Here is a 19,758-nt window from a genome sequence, read left to right as displayed (position 1 = left end):
TTGTGTAAAAATCGGTTAGCGGCTTTCTGCATAGTTCATATACTTATATTTATATACGTAAACCGCTGACCTCCAAAACAGTAAACATAGCAGCGTCTCTATTTGAACGACATCAGGGATCTGAGCAGCTTGATATTAAATACATTAGCCGTTTGCTATATGAGATCGTTGAGCCTAGGTGTACTATTTCCGAGCTCCGAGGTAGCGGTTTGCGTGTTTCCTAATGCACCGATCGTTTACAGGGATTCATTTCTAAAACAGCGAATACTACAATCCAAGCTCTTCTATAGGTCGGTCATACTATATATATCCTAACTTTTTTAAGCCTAAACTGACTTATTCTTGGTAAGGATATCTTCATTTCTTATGCAGCGGGCGAGGGTTGCTTAGTTGTTCCTATTATGAAGATTCGAGGCTTGATTTTATATGATTACGATTGATCGATTTTTAAGTTAAATTCCTGTATCTTCGAAATTAAAACCCTTATCTATGAAATGAAGAAAATTTCCCTACCGTATTCGGGATATAAGAGTCCCACTTAAGCTAGCTGAATCTGCCTTTGGTCCAACTAAAATGAGCCTTTCGCTAATGGCAGAGTTGTAAAGGTTTTTAAGTATGATAAGATGGGGAAGACGATTACCCTAAGTTGATATGAAAACTTGTTGGCGATTCGCTAGCTTTTTTACTACTCTATCAAAGAAAGGCTTGTCTTCGGGGCTGCTCGAAAGCTGAGCGTACCGCCTGTTTTGCTAGATGTAGAGTAGAATATCGTTTGTTTGAGAAAGAATATTCCGAATGACGGCAGATAGCAAAGTGTTTTGGTCAAGTACCGTGAATTCTTTATCGTTAGCGATTGAGTTTGTCCCGGTACTAACGGAGTATGTCTCAAAAGAGTCCCTCGTTAGACTATGTTGCTCTAAAGCTTTGAGCTGGTCGTCACTCTCAGATGCTTCATTCATTGCTGAGATATCCTCACGATAAATTATCTCCTTAGTCTCTTCACCAGAATCATTGTAGGCTGGTCCATCAACGCCTGCATGTTGTAAGGATGTGGTACTAAGGCTGACCCTTGGGGACGATTCTTCACTGGCATTGAATAAATCCTCTTGGGAATCAATCACTCTTAGGTTATCCGCAGACAAATATTCATTGAAGTCCTGGGTTTTATGATAGTTTCCACCGAAGAAGGAAAAGAAGATATCACGCTATACAGCAAAGGACGTTGTATGTGATCTAGAGATATCTTCTTAAAGAATAATATCTAAAAACAAAAACTGCCGATCATTTTCATAGTTCTTGTAAGAAGGCCGACTATAACGGAGCTTTTTTAGCAGCTTCTCTAAGTCTATAGTAAGACGTGCCTCTTGGGGCGATGGACGTATTGCGCAGTTATTTATAATGCCCTCGGAAATATAGTTGGTAAGACCTTCTATAGTCTCCGTATTGGCATTGTACCTATCTCGAGGCTGAATCTGATAAAGGAATTCTTCTGTGGTAATTTGGTACCGATTCGAACCAGCCTGTTCATTAATGGCCAGTATTACGGCATTTTGGAACCCGAGCCTTATGGCCAGCTAAGCTAGATTCAAATCCCTTTCAAGCCTAAAGCCAGACTCCTTTGGCCTCACTTTCCTATTGTTACGGTATGGCAATAAGCTCGTGAGAGTTGGAAAGTCACGCATCACAGCTAGAAAAAGCTACTGATAATAAAGCGCCACGTTATGAGTGTTACCGTCTCAGGGTTCGAAAGAATCTTCTGTAAGTTGGACATCAAAGACGTGAGATTGATGTCGTAAGTAACTCCGTGTGAAACCTTCAAACATGGTTTCCTTGGAGTCAATAGGCTGTAATGGTTTAAGAGCCCCTATATATGCCTTAAAGTATATAAAATCTCTAGTGAATATATAGAATGATAAGATTCTCCCTCGAATTCTGATAATGCGACCTAATACCTGCATATACTGTTCATTTGACTCTATATTACGGAATATCTTGCGTTTCTCTATTTTATCTTCGATTACAGCCTTATTATGAAAAGAGATTCTAGGCATTAGAGTCTTAAGCTCATCGACTATATCAGAGTCCAGAAGGCTGGCGGAATTATCACCCATAATAAAAGCCCACTGTTGATGGACGAACCCTAAATATCGAATTATTTCCTTATCTTATTAGCCTAGTTTAGAGCATCTTACAAAACCAACCTACCTCTGGGCACTTTAGTGATAACCATCGACCGAGATAGGAAAGCTTTAACGCTCCCTATAGCCCCAGAAGTGGTAATAAGTTATCGATGGCCCTCTTGACTCTCTTGAAATCTTTTTCCATACGGGCGACCTTATGATGGATACCTTTCCTGAACCTGCCTCGCTATTTTAGCTTAGAGTCCACGTCTCCCACTCTTTCGTAATGCCGTACGTGGCGATATATATCACCATCGCAATATGGCTGAGTATTCGGGTGCTCTTCCCGAATTTCTTGTGCGATCTCAGAATCTATATCTTATTAAGCGTCAGTAACTGTGAATATATCTATTGAAGTATATGATCTCACCATCACTATATAGTTCTCCTACCTACTATTATATGGACTTCTTAATGGCAGCAATAAGACGGTGATTTCCGTGTAGCACATAGAGACGTACGTCGTCTGGAAGATTTAAAAACTCCAATGGACCATGCAAAGTCGCCTCTGTTTGACCATTCTTGGCCAAGGCTCGCTGGAGAATATTGCTATTGATTGAAACCTTGACAAAGTTCTCAGGGTTAAACCGAGAGAATCCTTCAGATTCAAAGAGCTGGACAAGCCGATCAACATGGGTATGCCGAATAGTCCGAGGTCCTGAACTATCTATTTGAAAGTGTGATAAATATATCTTAGCTCTGCCCTTATAATAGGTTTGTCTTTCTTAAAAGGTGAATTCGTGGGAAAGAGACATTTTTTCCCAAGGAGAATATCGAAGAATATTGAAGATGGATAAACTTCACACACTTATAATGTTCAGCGCTTTGAATTTTAGAGGACTTGTAATGAGAAAACGCCTTGAAATTTCGATATTGGAATATTGGACTTGCCCGAAAATCAACAAACTGAAATTTTAAAAATCAATAATATTAGAGAGCGCATAATATTGGTGACCAGGAAAATTGCATTTCTCGGAATATTAGTCGACCTTTGAAATTGTGCTGCGAAAATTTTAGGAGCCGTCGGCGTTAGTCGGATATAGGGAATTTGCGCAATGGGATCAAGGAGTGAGCGCGCATTGTAGATAAGGTGCAAAAGCGCTATTTGGGCACGAGTCTTATTTAAGTGCTAAAGGCCACTAGAATCTCAGTTCAACTTCACGGAAATCTCTATTTACCAAAATGGGGTTCTTTTCCCAAAATCGCTCGTAAGTCGGGACTACTGTGCGTATGCATTACCGTTGTGCGACATTCGCGGGGCCGAACGAAAACCATTCACTCTGTCTGGCCACCTAATCAAGCAGTAAGTAGGAAAAAGAGGAGAAAGATGAATCAAAACGCGTCTTATAAATTAATTCCCTAGAGATATAAGACTTTATCGGACTCCGAAGAAGAAGACATCAAACATGAAATCGAAACCGAATAGGGATGTTTTTGAGACTGTATATCATCTACTTCCAAGTAGGAAGATATAAGAGCGGATTTATGGAATGACAGTGGGAGTCAGAAAGGCTTTCCAGCGAATTTGCTGGACAGGATATTGAAATCCAGATTATGCGATCGGGAGTTATTTTTCGCTATCATTTGGATTCATCTAAGTTTTCGATAAGAGAATATACTGTATCTTCATCTTACTTGAGAATCGATAAAATATCAGTTTGCTATAGCCTTTCTGATTTACATAAATACTAGCCAGGAGTTTAATAGAATATTATCAATAAAACTTTTTTTGCTCCAGTGCTTGCTTGTCTAGGTCCTCTTCATCTGCTGTCTTCCTCATCCTGTCTCTTTACCTCTAGTAATACTCTTTGATAGCTATTAATATCTATCTACTCCTATAGAAGTAAAAAAGATAGAAGGCAGTAATATGGGTGACTGTTCTCCCTCTCCATTCTCCCTCTTACAGCAAGTGGACTCCACGTCGTAGGTTTGGCCATCACTGTCAGGCCATCATCTTAGGGGATGCTTTCGTGAATCCTTCGGGCGTTAAACACTTCAATAAGAAACTGGCGTAGAAAGGAATAGAGAGAAATATATAACAAGTCTGGGTCTGATACACCTGCTCCAGGAGGTACATATTGAAGTTGAGGTTGTTTTCCATTTGTATTCCCAATCTATCTCAATACCGGCGTATCATGGTAGCCCTCAGTATAGTAACAGAATTTGTCTGTTTGCCAACTAAGACTCATTAAAGCGCCTATTTGAACAAAAGCGGGAAGAAGACTAAATATTATAAAGCTAAAAACCACATGGAACAGTATATGTGTTATGGGACATGGAGAGGAGAAAGAGAGAGAAGAGCTTCCATGGAGGTAAGCTCCGCGGGCCTGAATCTAGACGATACTAATGCGGAAAGCGCTGAAAACACACTGAGAGGTCATAGTACCCCACAATCGGACAAACTGAAAGAAAAATGGCAAAGTCAAAATTTATATGATGACGGATGGTGGATGAAATATAAGAATGAGTGACATGAAGCAGCCCTAGCTTGGAAGACGGTAAATAAGTTCCCTCTAGCTGGATGTTGCAGTCAATCCTATTGGATTTCCTCTCAGTTCTGGCATGAATGATGGATTTGGAAATCTCGGTCGTTCACCAGTCAAGGCCTCCTGATAGTCGGACTCCTGAGAGATAGCCATGAAATATAAAAGAACGTTCGATTCAAAGGGGCTGAGATCTTCCATCAAAGAACAAAACACTTCACGGGACTCCCATGTCCAGGTATTGTCCGCCCAGAAAATTGTAACAAACGTACTTGGGTATGTAGAGTTGAGGGTGGGGTAAAGTGATTGGATAGGGTCGAAGATAGACTTTTCATCCACTACCCAAGCTATTAACCCTACACCCTGGATCTTTGCTGTCAGATAGTCCTCTCTTCCACCCGTAGGCTCTTTCTCATTCCTCTGTTCACCTCGCTGACACTTCACACGAGCAGTTCTTTTACCTCGGCACTCGTACCCAATAATGGATACTAACCCTGCGTCCCTGGTATCCCGCCAACCTAGAATAGATCCCGAGCTCAAAAGAAGGCCATATCGGGTTTGTGCTCGACCTCTTAGGAGGCTCAGGTCCATGCAGTCCAGCCCACGTCCTGTGTCGTAAGTCAATTCAAGGACATCTGCATCAAGGACATCCCCAATCGAGTCACTCTCAGTGTAGTCTGAGTCACCTTCGCCGAAGTCATCATTTCCTTGACTGTCCTCATCGGAGTATTCACCGCCTTGCACCTCACTATCTTCATCATAGTCTTCATTCTCCAAAGCATCTTCTTCTATATCTAGATTCTGATTTTCTGTAACGTTGGAATCGTCTCCATTGGTAGTGAATGCATCTGAAGATGTCTCATGATAAAGCGCTTGAGGTTGCGGAATGGAGGATTGCCCATGATAGCCTCTGTCATACTGGGATTCCTGGAAGGCATTAACTGTAGGCCCTAGCTGTCCGCCTCGTCCACCTAAAGCTTGGTTAGTATCTGTCTCGCTCTGCTAGCTTTCAATACTCCTTACCAACTCGGGCGGCATGAAAATCTGTAAAGTCCTCCCATTGGATGTTCTATGACCTTGGTAATTTACCCAGCTTGATGCATTGATGTAGGTCTTGCTTGGCCTGTTTAAATATACTTGTGTCTTTATTAGTCTCAAATGCCTTTGACGCTTGAATTAGCATCTCAGCTGCCACCTTGAAGGCAGGAATATCGATGCATCCAATAGCCTTGGGAATCTTAGAACGAATATTCTTGGCCCGAATCTGGTTATTCAAAGAGGCAAGCTGGTGAATAGCTTGTTTTTGTTCGTCCGTATGACCCTAAAGTATAGATGCAATGAGTGGAGCTGCGATGTCATGCTCCTCCGTATAGTGCTGCATAGATCCTGAGTATGGGTTTGGAATTGACATGACTGCTCTTAATATTTGACACAATTTAGAGTAAAGCAACCTCTTTTATGCAGACTGCTGCCTTATTTATTGATATCATTCATTGTGGCCACTAAGCAATTTCCAATATTGTGACTTTTGGTAATTGCGACCTGTGGGTAATTGTACTTCTGAACAAAAGTAACTTTTGCCAATTCCGCACATGTAAATTTGCTCAAAAGGGAATTCCAGGATATGAAGTATCCAATCTTAATATACCATTCCGGCGAATAGACGGAAATTATTCTTGAGTGACTTATGGTGCATAACCAAAATACGCACACACTCAATACAGTCCCTTCAATTCGGATTATTCTCTTAATACAACTCTAGCTATTCTCAAAGGAAGGCATATTTGGACTCTATACATACAGAACCCAGTCATTTCAATATGAAGTCAAATTCCAATTCAAGGATAATCACCTAATATACTTATAGAGTCCTATCACCTAATGATAAAGCCCTGGCTTGTCAGATGATATCGGTCTGTGTAGATGAACAAACTGGCATGTATTCCAAATTTCGACTTTGTGTCCCAGGTTATGATTATTAGTCCCGGATGCTATTTAGTTCGTTTCTAAAAATCCAGATTCTCGGTTTCGCACCGAGAAGACTAGGAATGAAATCTCAGTGATGAGGTTTATCCATCAGCAAACAAAGGTTCCTGTTCCCCTTGTTCTTGGGGCAGGTCGTTGGTGGTGTGGACCATATATTGTCATGACCTTTGTTGAGGGCACCTTATTATCCAATCGCCTCCGAAGCCCATCTAGCTTGGATATTGAACATGCTTTTCGTGGCATGGCCCAGGTTATGCTAGAGCTATCAAAACCAGTCTTCCCGCGTATTGGGGTTCTAGCTCAAAAGTCAGGGGCGTGGGAAGTGGTGAAAAGGCCATTGACTTTGAACATGAATGAGCTTGTACGCGTTGGAAACCTTCCCCCTGGTGAATTTGCCGAGGGGAGCTTTCGAACCGCCGGCGAGTATTTCCAGGAATTTGCAGCACAGCAGCTTCTACACCTTCAAATTCAACGCAATGATGCCGTGGATGACGAACTAGATTGCCGGAAAAAATACATTTCTCGCTGTCTTTTCAGAAAGATCGCTAGGAAAATTCCAGCAGAGCATTTTGGCCCTTTCCATCTTTACTGCGATGACTTACGCCCATCGAATGTCCTTGTCTCAGGACCAAACTTTGCGGTAACCGGCGTTATTGACTGGGAATATACATATGTGGCGCCTGTTGAATTCACCTATACTGCGCCTTGGTGGCTACTTTTTGAGAGCCCAGAGGCTTGGGAGGCAGACTTGAATTTGTTTCTATGCCGGTATACTCCACGTCTACAGCTTTTTCTTAGGGTCCTCCGGTGGTGCGAAGACGAACAGATAAAAAAACAGGCGATGGAGGAGTCTCAGCGACTATCGATTAGGATGGCGCAGTCAATGGAAAATGGGCTCTTTTGGTTCTGTCTTGCTGCAAAGAAGAGTTTCATGTTTGATGAGATCTACTGGACGTTTCTTGACCAAAAACACTTTGGTAATGGGTCCCTTGAGGACAGGCTTTCGCTTTTATCAAAGGAGGAGTTGGATGGACTGGAGAGACTTGTTCCGGTGAAGACGCAGCAAGCCAGGGAAAGTCGCTTGGAAGAGCACCTTTCATATGATGATTTTGTTGGTTATTAGCATAAATAAGGAAAGCACGTTGCGAGTGCGTAAAGATGCGAGTGAGTATGGGAGCCATTTCTCCATTATGGCATCCCAAAGTTTCCCTATGCAAAAGGGGTATGAAATATATCAACTAAAGAAACCGCGATTTGAAGCACACGCCTTTCAATCTTTTCGATAAATACATTCGTTTAACATATTATATGTTATGTCTTATAGACAAAATGAATATCAAGTGCCCGCGGGATTGACATATGAATCGCTTATCAGACTCCCTAGTCGGGGATTGTTGACGTCGTAGTGAAGGAGATAAGAAAGCAGCCTGAAGGTCACGTGTAGTAACAGACTGTCATCTTTCCACTGCCGGGTGACCAGTCACATGAGTCGGTTAAGGCCAGACCAAATAGTTGTGACTACGATAACGCACATGCATCGAAAGGTCAGCACGGGAGGGGAAGGCCACGTCAGCGCTTCAGGGGCCTGCAGGATATTCAGGTGCAAAATAATGGTGTTCAGGGCGTTCAGGTGAAGGGCCTGAAGGGCCTGAAGAGTAGGGCGGCAAGGAGAGTTTCCCTAACGAATCAAAAAAATCGGTGAATACGGACATACAACAGTCAGGATTCGCATGTGGTCACCCACCATACTACTAACTAACCGGCGTGTGGCTTAAGTACGGCTGAGCGGACGGGAAGCCCTGTTCTCCACACCCTATGGTCGTATGTAATTGCAGGACCATATGAAAGAAATATATACTTCATCAACAAAGCCTGCATCTCAAGGGAATGTCCTAGATGCTTAGGAAGTTAAGTTTGGAGCTTCCTGTTCTGTAGCCCTCCCTTTCTACAGTTGTCAAGCTGATCGTCTTGGTCCCCGACGATCCAAAATACAACCCAGTTTAACCATCATAGTCCCCAAGGAACCCCTCCCGACCAATGAAGGTGAATATCTAACATTCACTAAAGAGTAATGCCACGACAAAACAAGGAACTCAAGAACTATAACCAATTGTTCTGCCAGATTTCTTGATCCTGAAGTCTCTCGACGTTGGTTTAGTGTTCGGGAACAGCCTGGCTGGGTCATGATGATGTCAGAACATCATCCCTGATGATGTCAGAAAGTATATCAGTCTTTTCCAGAGAACTGGGAAGATTAAGGGTTTGTTACGATAAATGAATGAAAGAATCGGGTTTAACGAATCTATCAAAGTGGCAGGTATCTTGAAGCAAATTTGAGGTCGTTTTCGCCAAATTGAAAAATCATAATGGCCTTTTCACAAGCTGCGAACCTGGTAGAGCGCATAATCGGCCATGATGATAATGCCTCCATTACCACGGATATCAGCAACTACAATGAGACTGGCACGGAAACTAATAACAAAATTCTAGCGACCACTTGGCAAGGGAAGAACCAGGTGAAACTAGGTAAAAATATTCTACATGATTCCTATCGTCATTGAAACCATTTTACTCATGCGAGCAACCAGTACAAATGCCAAAACCCTTAGTCGTTGACCCAGGAGATGTCATCGTGAAGGTGACAGGAAGCACAATCTGTGGAAGCGATCTCCATCTTTATCACGGTGTGTAGCCCATAATGCACCAAAATGATGAGATACTAAACATGTCGAAGGAGTCATTCCACAACTTCAAAAAGGGGATGTACTAGGTCACGAATGCTGCGGTATAGTGGAAAGCATTGGGCCCGAATCAAAGAAGCTTAGCATCGGTGATCGCGTGGTCGTCTCGTTTCCTATTGCCTGTGGCGACTGTAACAACTGTCGCCATGAGCGGTTCTCCCAGTGCGAGAGAACGAACGAGAACAAAATCGAGAATGTGATGTATGGAAAGCGTACAGCTGGTAAGTCTTCATGATACTTACCAATGAGCTTTGCTTATCTCTCGCAGGCATGTTTGGGTATTCTCATTTCACTGGAGGCTTTGCTGGTGGACAGGCAGAGTACATCCGAGTTCCATATGGAGATGTCAACCTACTTCAGATACCCGATGATGTTCCAGATGAGAAAGCACTCTACGTGTCTGATGTTTTGGCAACATCCTGGCATTGTGTCGTGGATACTGGTGTTGAGAAGGGTGATGTCGTCGGAATCTGGGGTGCCGGGCCAATCGGGCAGATGTGCGCTGAATTTAGCCTTCTTCATGGGGCTAGTCGGGTGATACTCATCGACGGCGGGGATGCCGCTTGGAGATTGGCATTCGTGAAGGAGAAACTGCCCAAGATTGAAACTCTCGATTTTTCTAGTCTACCTCGAGGAGAGTCTGTGACATCTCAGCTGAAGCAGATTGCACCAAGAGGTCTTGACGTTGCGCTTGAGTGTGCTGCTGGCGAGTATGCAAAAGGATGGGCTCACTACTTTGAGATGATGCTCGGGATGGAGACGGATACGTCTGAGCTTCTAAATGAGATGATTACATCTGTCCGGGCGTTCGGGCGAGTCGGCGTTACTGGCATATACGCTGGATATGTGAGTTCTTTCGATTTTAGCACATATTTGACAAGAACGACCATCTAAACTAACAATTTCTTATTGCAGACTAATCATTTCAATATCGGTGCCTTGATGGAAACTGGTGTACGCCTCATTGGAAATGGCCAGGCTCCAGTGCATAAGTATTGGGAGCATCTCATGAACCTCATCCAGAAGGGAGATATAAACCCGCTCAACATGGTGACCCATCGACTTCGACTTGAAGATATTGAGAAAGTCTATGAAGCTTTTGACAAGCGCGAGGGAATGCAAAAGATCTTCATACAGACTAGACACTCTAACCCTCCTTCTACAGATGCACTCAAGTCTACGATATAATATGAATTATATCATGGATTCAATGTCTTTATAAACAGTGTGAATCAAATGAACTTTCTTTTTCCCGAAGCGCTACACTTACAGTGGATGATACCTAGTCGTCTTGAAGTAGGATGCCTGATATTTCACTGGTAGCAAGATTAAGATGCTGGGACCACAAATGTGGAGAGATAACAAGGCAAAAACCGGCTATTCAAGCGCTCGCCGGCATCCATACAAATTTTATGACTTGTCATGTTTAAGGCGTGGCGTATATCATCTGGGATTGACTTTACCCGGGATTTGAGTTCGTTCCAAGCTTGTCCCCACAGCCCAAGCCCATCGAGGAATATAATGGGGACGGCGGGCCCATGTGGCGGGAATCGGAAACACGATGAAACTCTGATGGCGCCAACGGGCCTTGGTAAGTCTTCTATGTATTTGATATCACAAATCCCTGCTGGAAATCCAAATATTACTACACGGATAGCGAGAAGAGACAGCACGCCGAACATAATATTTCATGCTATGGTGGTAGAAAACTATATGAGAAACTTTAGATAAGAAAGCACTACATGAAAAGATGGAGTACAAATAGCCAGAATGGGTGCGGAAACTCCGCTGGGAGGACCGAAGACTCCGCTGGGACGGCTTGTTCTTGCCAAGGATTGGAAGCGTTGCCGCGTCATGTCGCTTCCGGAGCGTCCAGAACACGCGCTAATTCTTATCTTTTCACTGCCAGGATACATGTGGACTCATAAAATTAGACGTGATGAAAGTGCTGGTGTCATCATGTTTGAATAATAAGCTATAGACAGGAGCTTCGCATTACTGATTTATTTAGTCTAATGTCTTTGTAATATCTGAAGGCTATCCTCTTCCCTCCAGTGAGCTTTTAATAAGGACTGATATGTAAACAGACAAAATAATAGATTATCGGTTTAGAACTCGAGTAATAAGCCAGTTTATCGTGGATCGTGGAGCCCAGAATTACTATGTAACTTTGCGCCTTCCGAGCCTCAATGCCAAGACTTCGTAAATTGTATAGCGGGGCCACAGGCTAGAAAATAAGCCACTTTATATAAGTTATCACCGAAATTCCCGAAATAAGCTGCACACCTTCTGGGTTGGGTCGATTTCGGGGTAACTATGAAACACAAGACTACAGGAGGACCAAGGTTCACGGACCATGGGATAGAAAGGAAGAACGAGATAGCTTTGAAGTCTTCAAGGGATAGTCCATAGCAAGTCATAGGGAGCGTTTCAAATTTCCAAATTTGACCAAGGACTTTCTAGCCACGTCAGCTCTATTTTGTCAGATTATGTTTCCCGTGCATATCAAAATATAAACTTGGCATGGTGAGATTTCATTGATTCCCATGATCCTCTTCATGTAGATGTATCACAGTTGGATTTGCAGCTAGCATGGTACGTAAAGAGGGAAAATAAAGACTGAAAAAGGAGTATAGAAAGCAACGGTACATAATCATGATCAGCAATGCAAGGTTAAAAAGTACCATGGCAGAGGCTACTCTTATCACAAGAGGAAAAAAATGGGTGTCCTGGAGCTTATGCGCAGATACGCTATATTTCTATCAGACCAAATAGTAAGTGATCAGCATCACACAATCTCGAATTATAATATCGCTACGGTTCTCGTGGAATACCAAGTTAGTGTCACGCCAAGCTGAGGAGAAAAATTAGCTCTAAGATCCGTAAGATCCGTACAGGTAAAATGGATACTGAATAGTGCGTTTCATCACTTGGCATGACTGTTTCGCTGGCGTACTCCTTACAGCAAGAGAAAGGGGGCAGCTACTGGAACCAACTATAAAGATGTCGATTTTGGCCCGGTATCGATTTGATGGCCCATCTCTTTATCGTTCACTTTTCTTCGGTTTCCTGGCCTGGAGCCTCCCCTTGAGAACTCTCATTTTTGTCTCTCCATTAAAAAGTCTTCTCATCGTCTCAATATGCAACTTTTTCTTTTCGGAGCCGTACTTAGCCTGGTTGCTAATGCGGCTGCTGGTGCCTTTCCCTATTCCCACTCAGGTCTCCATGAACGCACTGCCAGCGGTCCCAGTGCCCAAGAGATGATCCCCGGCTACTTCTCTGGTACGTGTACAAAAGAGAAGATGACTATCCGTAAAGAGTGGCGTCATTTGTCCAAGCATGAACAGACGGAATTTCTCGATGCCGTTCAGTGTTTGATGGACAAACCGGCCAAGTCTGGTTTGGCTGCCACCACTAGCCGATTCAGTGATCTCCAAGCACTTCACCGTGGGATGACAAACACGGCCTATGCTGATATCATTCACCATGTGGTATGTTTCCACTTGTTGTGTGTCGGTAAAAAAAAACTAAAATCCCGGTACCAGGGCCAATTCCTTCCTTGGCATCGCTACTATATGCATATCTACGAGACTCTACTCCGTGATGAATGCGGATACACAGGCTCTATTCCGTGAGAATACCTCCCCCCCCCCCCGGTTTATTTTCATTCTGATTCTAACATATTTTTTAGCTGGTGGGATGAAGTAAGAGACGCAGACAGTGGAAACATGTGGGGATCTTCCATGTGGGGAGCTGATGCCTTTGGAGGCAATGGAACTGGATCTGGAAATTGCGTCCAGGATGGCCGTTTTGCCAATTATACTCTGCATATTGGACCTGGCGATGAGGATACTGATTACTGCCTGCGACGCTCATTTAATAGCAAAGAGGCGATCAGCAATGCTAATAGTACAGTCCTCGAAATGTGCAACTCATACAACACCTACTCCCCTTGGTGGAACTGCATTTCCAACATTCCACACAAAGGTATCCATACCTACATTGGTGGGGTGGTAAGTGATTTTTCTTTTTGCGACTTCTCTTGTCATTTTGATGGCCATTCCTTTTCTTTTTACCGATGCTACTTGCTAACCAATCTCGAATTATATCAGATGGCGGATATCAAGAGTTCCCCCGGAGATCCCATATTTTTTATGCACCACATGTACGTTGATCGCATTTGGTGGCTATGGCAGAAGCAGGATCCCATAAACCGACTTTATGACATCAGTGGTCCTACACTTAATCACACTGCCAACACTGAGCCTGCAGGTGGCTGGCAAAATGCAACATTGCATTACGAGCTCTCTTCTTTCAACATCATGGCGAACACGACTATCGGCAAGGTGATGAACACACAGGGCGGCTACCTCTGTTATGGCTATGATTCCGAGTGATTCCTGCCATAGTTACGCTATTCGCGTCTCAAATTATTCCCAGTGAATTCGTTGAACGGTTGTATAAATTTCCCTTCACACCTCGAATAAAGTTTCTATTTCCAGGGTATCCCGATTTGTCTCTGCCTTTTGGTCTTTTTGTACAGTAATCAAACTTATCTACCTCCAATAAATAAGTTACTAACTTGACATTCAACCTGCCTGGTCTTAGTCTGCCTTGTATTCTAGCACTCGTAATATATACGATTCTGCCTGTATCAAAGATAATAGTGCCTCTTGCCTGATATCCATCTACACAATCTGTAAACTCACTTCCACCCTATCCGTAAACCGGCTAGCCAGGTAAGCTTGATCAACATTGCTGAGGAGCCCATCTTATTCAAACTGAGATTAATTGATATTTCGACATCCACAAGTAAGTAGATACTTTCTACCTTAACATGGTTAATTTATCTGACTAGGCTCGTAAATGGCCAGTAGAGCCATGATCTATAAATGTTCATAGACTCATGACACGAAAAGAATAATGCAAGATGATAAAACGCCACACAGTGAAAGAAAGAGCATGTAATCGAATGAGTTATACCTTTAAAATGTAATAGCGAAAGAAATCTTGTATCTTCAAAATGCAACCTTCAATAGGTTAGGTTAGGTTTTGGGTCTAAAATTCCGATCTAATACTGGGTCTAGACCCTATGATCTTTATTATCAGGCTTAGTAGCTCCTTACAGACCCTATTAGGTCACACTATGATAATAGGTTACTATTTACGACCATGGTGTTATGGGTTCAGTCTAGTCAGGATTGGGCGAGCAGACACCTTTCTTCGCAGTGGGTAAAAGGACCTCGGTGTGTATTGTAAATGGCGCATTGGTGCTCACGGAGCTGAATAGCAGGCATCCTGACGAATGACAAAAAAACATAAAAACAAAAACATACAACAGTCAGGATTCGCATGTGGTCACCCACCATACTACTAACTAACCGGCGTGTGGCTTAAATGCGGCCAGTAGTTCGGTGGGTGCCGCCAGGGTGAGAGCGGGTGAGAGCCGCTTTAGCATCGCGCGACAAGGGGTGAGAAGGGTGAGTGCGCAATAGTTAGGGTGAGAAGCAGGGTGAGAGCGGGTGAGAAACGCCCCCCGTCTCGCGACGACCGCACTGACCTTCCAAGCTGAGCGAGAGTACCCATCATTGGGCCACGATTCTCAGCTGAAACGGCCGGCATCTTGGCATCTGCACATAGCCCCCCTCAGTGGAGTAACGACTTGTAGTCGGGTATCAATCTCCACTCGCTCTTAGGGAAGAGAGATGGGTGCATAAGACGGCAAGTTGATGTTAATAGTGCTGAAATAAGGATGACAGAAGTACGCCCACAGAGGTCCCGGGCGTCAACACTAGCTCCATGTTCATATAGAAACTTGACGAGTTTGAGATGGCCTGCATTTGAAGTAGCCAAGCTTCGGAGCTATCGTACTTAAAATACACCCCGTTTACTAATTTTAGGTAGAAATGCGGCAATTCATACAATAAGATCGGATATGACATAATTAGCCCCCATTATGCAGCTCTCCCAGCTTTTGCCTGATGTCTGCCTACTAGTAACATAATGTGCGAAACCGCCCCCACCCCCTTATTGACTTAAAGAACACACAAGCACAATATTTGAGAATATTAAAAGTCAGACTTGATATAGTCTGCTCCCAGTTAAATAATGGCACACAAGCAAGAGTCAGTACCATCCCTTCCGGGGGATATGGTACCAACCTTTGCGCCCGACACACTACTGCTTATGCTATTAACAGACCTGGATCAAAACTTGAGGTACAAAATTTTGAATAAAATGCATCAAGAGATCGAGGGAAATTACCAAGAATTGACGTGGAAGATACGCGATATGGACGAGACAGAAGACGTGGCCAAGAAAGACGATGTGGAAGAGACTCGGATGGACGACGAAGGTGACCAGGGCGAGAACAACCAGGATAAGACGAATGATGGGGAAAATAAGAACAGGGTAGACGATGACTAGGACAAGATAGAAGATGTCCACGAGACAGACAATAGAGTCAAGGCAACGATAATAACGCTAAAGAGGAAGACAACATCCACGAAGAAGACGACAAAGAAGAAAAACAAACTAAAGGAAATATCCTGAAATTCCTTCCCATTCAAACCTGGACACCAAGCAAAGCACTGCTTGAAAACACCACTAAGCAAGGCCAGCACCGCGACAGCCAAGCAAACCTTTTCGCCATTATAATCCTCCTCCACCGCGCTGGGTAGTCCGACTTACTCGTGGCAGATGAGAGTACGAAACGATACATAACTGACAGCGTTCATCGAGGGGAGACGAATCTTCTATCATTAATTTTAATAACATTTACCCAAGGCTGGGAACCAAGAGATCCACATTCGGTCGATGTGTCATCTAAGTATCGGAGTCGGAAACTTGGTTTCGGTGCAGGGACGGAGCTATTCATAACGGCGAGACGTGTCAATCTTCTTAGCCTGTTTGGTCAATTGTCCCACAAGTCGAATAAAGAGCCTTATATACACAGCCTCTCCACTATCTACCTGTACCGCCAATTACTATACTGGTCGAGGAATAAATTTCCGCATAAAATGGGGATGTGGTTATACGATCCTAATAACCTGCCTCTTGCGATTGATGTGGTGGATTCTCAATATCCGGAGAGCACGGCACATTTATCCCAGTAGGAGCATCAGAACGAAGATGATCTGGTGATCTTTCTACTCTTCAAGACCTCCCCCGAAGAAGTTGAGAAAATTCAGTCTAATATAAAGGACGCCACAAAGAACACAAATAGGAATTCTCGGGAAGTGAAGGTGATTCCCCAAGAGCATCATAGTATCCGCTCTCGCCGTGACTTGATCACTTTACATGAAAAATTCCGCGGAAGGAGTATCGAAGAAGACAATCAACCTCCTTTATATTTTCTGCTCAGTTGCCCGGAACAAAACATCGAGATTGCCCCCTTTGCTACAGTAAGCGGCGACCAACATGGTCTTACAGTAATATCTCGAACATCTTTCGATGTCATTGTGGAATGGACACACGAATACCTCTACCGCGAAACTCCAGCCCTCCTTTCCGACACGGCTCATGAACATGGTCTCGAAACCTTGATGAACCCGGGCCAACCTTTCTATTTCGACGCATCACAGTGGCCAGGGGACTACGCGTCACAGTATTCCGAAGGAAAAGAACAAATCTCAGTATGGTATCTCACCAATAAGCTCACGCCCGCACAAGACGACGCCATCAAAGTCGAGCTGCTAAAACCCTCGGAGATGGCCATGGAAGATGACAGCCCGTTAGTCAAAGAATGCTGCTACGTCCCATGGACAGGACAGAAAGACGCTACATGGGAGTATATCTGGAATATTATGTGGCGGATGGTCCGATCCCACGGCGGTTGGGACACGTTCGTCTGCATCGACCAACAGTCCGCCCAGAACCTACAAGTCGTCCTCGTCGACAGCTGGTATTACTACCACTATGAGGAACTTACATATGAAGAAATACGAGACGGGAAAGATTACTGTAAACTATTGGAGCATCTTCCTCACCCTGATCTGCGGGGTTTTATGCATACTCGCATTGAGCCTAAGGAGGCACACGACGAGATTAGGGCGATAGAGGTACATAACACTACGATTCCTGCGATTCCCAGGCGTATTATGAAGAAGCAGCGGAGGCCTGGGTGGCCTGATCTGGACATTCTCCCATCTGATAACGATACTGAGGAGTGTGAACTTTATCAATATTACTAGATTACATAGTACGGTTGACACGTGATTATCTCGGTGCTAGGATGATATGATCAATATTCCAATCCACATTTCAATATCACTGGCCGTTTCCATATTCCGCATAGCAAGGTATAAGATCAGATATACCAGTAACTCAGTTAAAACAGGTGTCTTGAACTAAGCGACCTGGATTAAGCTAGGCTCAAGTTGGATTAGTAGAGCACAATACTAGGAGCCCCACCCATACATAGTGTTATTCCCACGCCGCGCTGGTTTTGGCTAGAGATTAACTTCGCAATCTCATCGGTCCTTTTTTGACAATAACCAATATCTATAAGCAAGTAATAAAACACGTTAAGATAGTGGTCATTTGAACATCTGTGTAGTATGTCATATCTACTATGGTGTTTTGGACTGAGCCGCTCGCCCGTGAATTACGTTATCACATGGCGTAACTAGTGAGCATTGGCTAAAGTGACAAGTAGGGCAATCGCGCAACTAGGTGATTCTGAGCTAAATCTCACCCCTTTCCACATTACGCACTCACCCTTATCACCCTGGTCGCGCGACCGCAAAGCGGCGACCAAGTCTTTCCCAACCGGGCTAGGCCAAATGATTGGCCAGCATGGCCATTCGGCGTGTGGCTTAAATTCGGCCAGTAGTTGGGTGGGTGCTGTCGGGGTGAGAAATGGGTGAGAGCCGCTTTAGCGTCGCGCGACCGGGGGTGAGAAGAGTGAGTGCGCAATAGGTAGGGTGCGAATTGGGGTGAAAACCGGGTGAGAATCCTGCGGGCCGGCGTGATCGCCACACAGACCGCCTGGTCGGGGATTACTGATCGATTATTAGGTATGAGCATAGGCTTGTGAAACACCGGTCTCTTGGCATCTGCACACTGCCACACCCGAGCTTTATTGATTAGGTACTACGGAGAGTACCCCGAGGGCACTCGGGCAACGATCGACATATGTTTGAAGCGAAGGCTGACTGACTGCGAGCCCAGACGCCCACAAATAGCACAAGGAAACAGCGAATATAGACTACGACCCTACGCGAGGAATCGTGGAGTTGATGGTGAATAGGGGCCAAGACGTTCTAATAAGCTTATCGTTAAAAGTTGCCTATTATTTCTTGATCGTACGTACTTATTACGCGATGCTAACTGGTCACCTTGAGTATCGCTCGTGTGATATTGTACAGGTACGCTGATGATCGTCCTCAAATCTCAATCACGACCGTACCGTTGCCAGGGCGTGGCCTTATACGGACTCGGGTCTATAGAGTAGACTCTTGTTGTGCTGCGCCAGGTAGTGCGCCAAGTCAAGCTATACTCACGATCTAATTCGAGTGACTAGAGGCTAAGGAGACCTCTCCTTGTAGGATTTGTGTCTTCCACGAAACGAGTAGTGAAGTGCTTAGTTGGACTGTGGGTTCCAAGTAACAATGTATGGTTGACGCGAAGAACCAAATACATGTGTGGTAATGACCGTCCTTACATATCCTAGTTCGGCGTGAGCATATATTATCGCGAACTTGATGGAAACCAAATTGAAACATAAGTTAACGGCTTCAATACCACGGGAGAGGCCAATCATTATATGACGAGCAAGGCTTTTAGCGAAAATCCCATTAGTGTTGATTTTGATCCGGATAAGTATATTTAGAGACTAAAAAGTGGGGTTTCAGCCAAGGAGCTACTAGTAAGACCGGATATCGGTCCGAGAGGCTTGGATACTATGCCTATCATGCAGGTTTAAGGCTATAAATTGCGGTTATATAAGAGATAGTGTTAGATCGCATAATGAAATTTTTTTTTTAAATATCACTATCTATTCTCCCATGTTGTCGATTTCCCCATCTCCTCCGTAAAGGGCGAAATAGACCTTCGGGACACATGAAAATCGGTCGTATGATGACTACAAAGTCTCCCAGATATTCCGGGCATGATGTTCTTTGGATAGCAGTTTTTCTTTGTTTCTTAACTTTAAGGTCCGAGCCAGGAAAATATAAGTATGTTGATTCATTCAGTAGAAGGCGTGAGCCGGTTGCTTAGCTTCGAATCTTGAGTGTATTGCCTTCCTGGAGGCAGAGGCTAGGCTAAATCAGCTTGTGGGTAGATGATTGTCATAGCTGTATCTTTCATTCATATTATTGGACGAAAGGGAGTCTACCAAACGTAACCAAGCGCAATCATTGATCA

At 44.0% G+C, this 19,758-nt stretch overlaps 7 protein-coding genes across 7 annotated transcripts; 6 read left to right on the top strand and 1 right to left on the bottom strand.

Annotated features, from left to right (window-relative positions):
• Window positions 1-4,693: 4,693 nt before the first annotated feature.
• Window positions 4,694-5,701, bottom strand: N7520_002641 (uncharacterized protein; the record flags this gene model as incomplete). The annotated part of the gene is made up of 2 exons (XM_057136576.1): window positions 4,694-5,662; window positions 5,687-5,701. The coding sequence occupies 2 exons, from the start codon at window positions 5,699-5,701 to the stop codon at window positions 4,694-4,696; spliced, it is 984 nt and encodes a 327-aa protein (XP_056999262.1).
• A 1,108-nt stretch (window positions 5,702-6,809) lies between these two features.
• Window positions 6,810-7,772, top strand: N7520_002640 (phosphotransferase enzyme family protein; the record flags this gene model as incomplete). The annotated part of the gene is made up of 1 exon (XM_057136575.1): window positions 6,810-7,772. The coding sequence occupies one exon, from the start codon at window positions 6,810-6,812 to the stop codon at window positions 7,770-7,772; it is 963 nt and encodes a 320-aa protein (XP_056999261.1).
• Window positions 7,773-9,015: 1,243 nt separating this feature from the next.
• On the top strand, window positions 9,016-10,578 carry N7520_002639 (zinc-dependent alcohol dehydrogenase; the record flags this gene model as incomplete). The annotated part of the gene is made up of 5 exons (XM_057136574.1): window positions 9,016-9,175; window positions 9,238-9,333; window positions 9,384-9,611; window positions 9,659-10,236; window positions 10,306-10,578. The coding sequence occupies 5 exons, from the start codon at window positions 9,016-9,018 to the stop codon at window positions 10,576-10,578; spliced, it is 1,335 nt and encodes a 444-aa protein (XP_056999260.1).
• A 582-nt stretch (window positions 10,579-11,160) lies between these two features.
• On the top strand, window positions 11,161-11,361 carry N7520_002638 (uncharacterized protein; the record flags this gene model as incomplete). Its single annotated transcript, XM_057136573.1, has 1 exon — window positions 11,161-11,361. The coding sequence occupies one exon, from the start codon at window positions 11,161-11,163 to the stop codon at window positions 11,359-11,361; it is 201 nt and encodes a 66-aa protein (XP_056999259.1).
• A 1,169-nt stretch (window positions 11,362-12,530) lies between these two features.
• Window positions 12,531-13,787, top strand: N7520_002637 (tyrosinase family protein; the record flags this gene model as incomplete). The annotated part of the gene is made up of 4 exons (XM_057136572.1): window positions 12,531-12,881; window positions 12,936-13,021; window positions 13,082-13,403; window positions 13,503-13,787. The coding sequence occupies 4 exons, from the start codon at window positions 12,531-12,533 to the stop codon at window positions 13,785-13,787; spliced, it is 1,044 nt and encodes a 347-aa protein (XP_056999258.1).
• A 1,711-nt stretch (window positions 13,788-15,498) lies between these two features.
• Window positions 15,499-15,816, top strand: N7520_002636 (uncharacterized protein; the record flags this gene model as incomplete). Its single annotated transcript, XM_057136571.1, has 1 exon — window positions 15,499-15,816. The coding sequence occupies one exon, from the start codon at window positions 15,499-15,501 to the stop codon at window positions 15,814-15,816; it is 318 nt and encodes a 105-aa protein (XP_056999257.1).
• A 593-nt stretch (window positions 15,817-16,409) lies between these two features.
• Window positions 16,410-17,582, top strand: N7520_002635 (uncharacterized protein; the record flags this gene model as incomplete). The annotated part of the gene is made up of 2 exons (XM_057136570.1): window positions 16,410-16,460; window positions 16,506-17,582. 2 exons carry the CDS (start codon window positions 16,410-16,412, stop codon window positions 17,580-17,582), a joined length of 1,128 nt encoding a protein of 375 aa, XP_056999256.1.
• Window positions 17,583-19,758: the final 2,176 nt, after the last annotated feature.

The sequence above is a fragment of the Penicillium odoratum genome (assembly GCF_028828045.1).
Source record: "Penicillium odoratum strain IBT 22623 chromosome Unknown utg000002l_segment0_segment0, whole genome shotgun sequence".
Taxonomy (NCBI): Eukaryota; Fungi; Ascomycota; class Eurotiomycetes; order Eurotiales; family Aspergillaceae; genus Penicillium; species Penicillium odoratum.
This window is presented reverse-complemented; position numbering and strand designations above follow the sequence as displayed.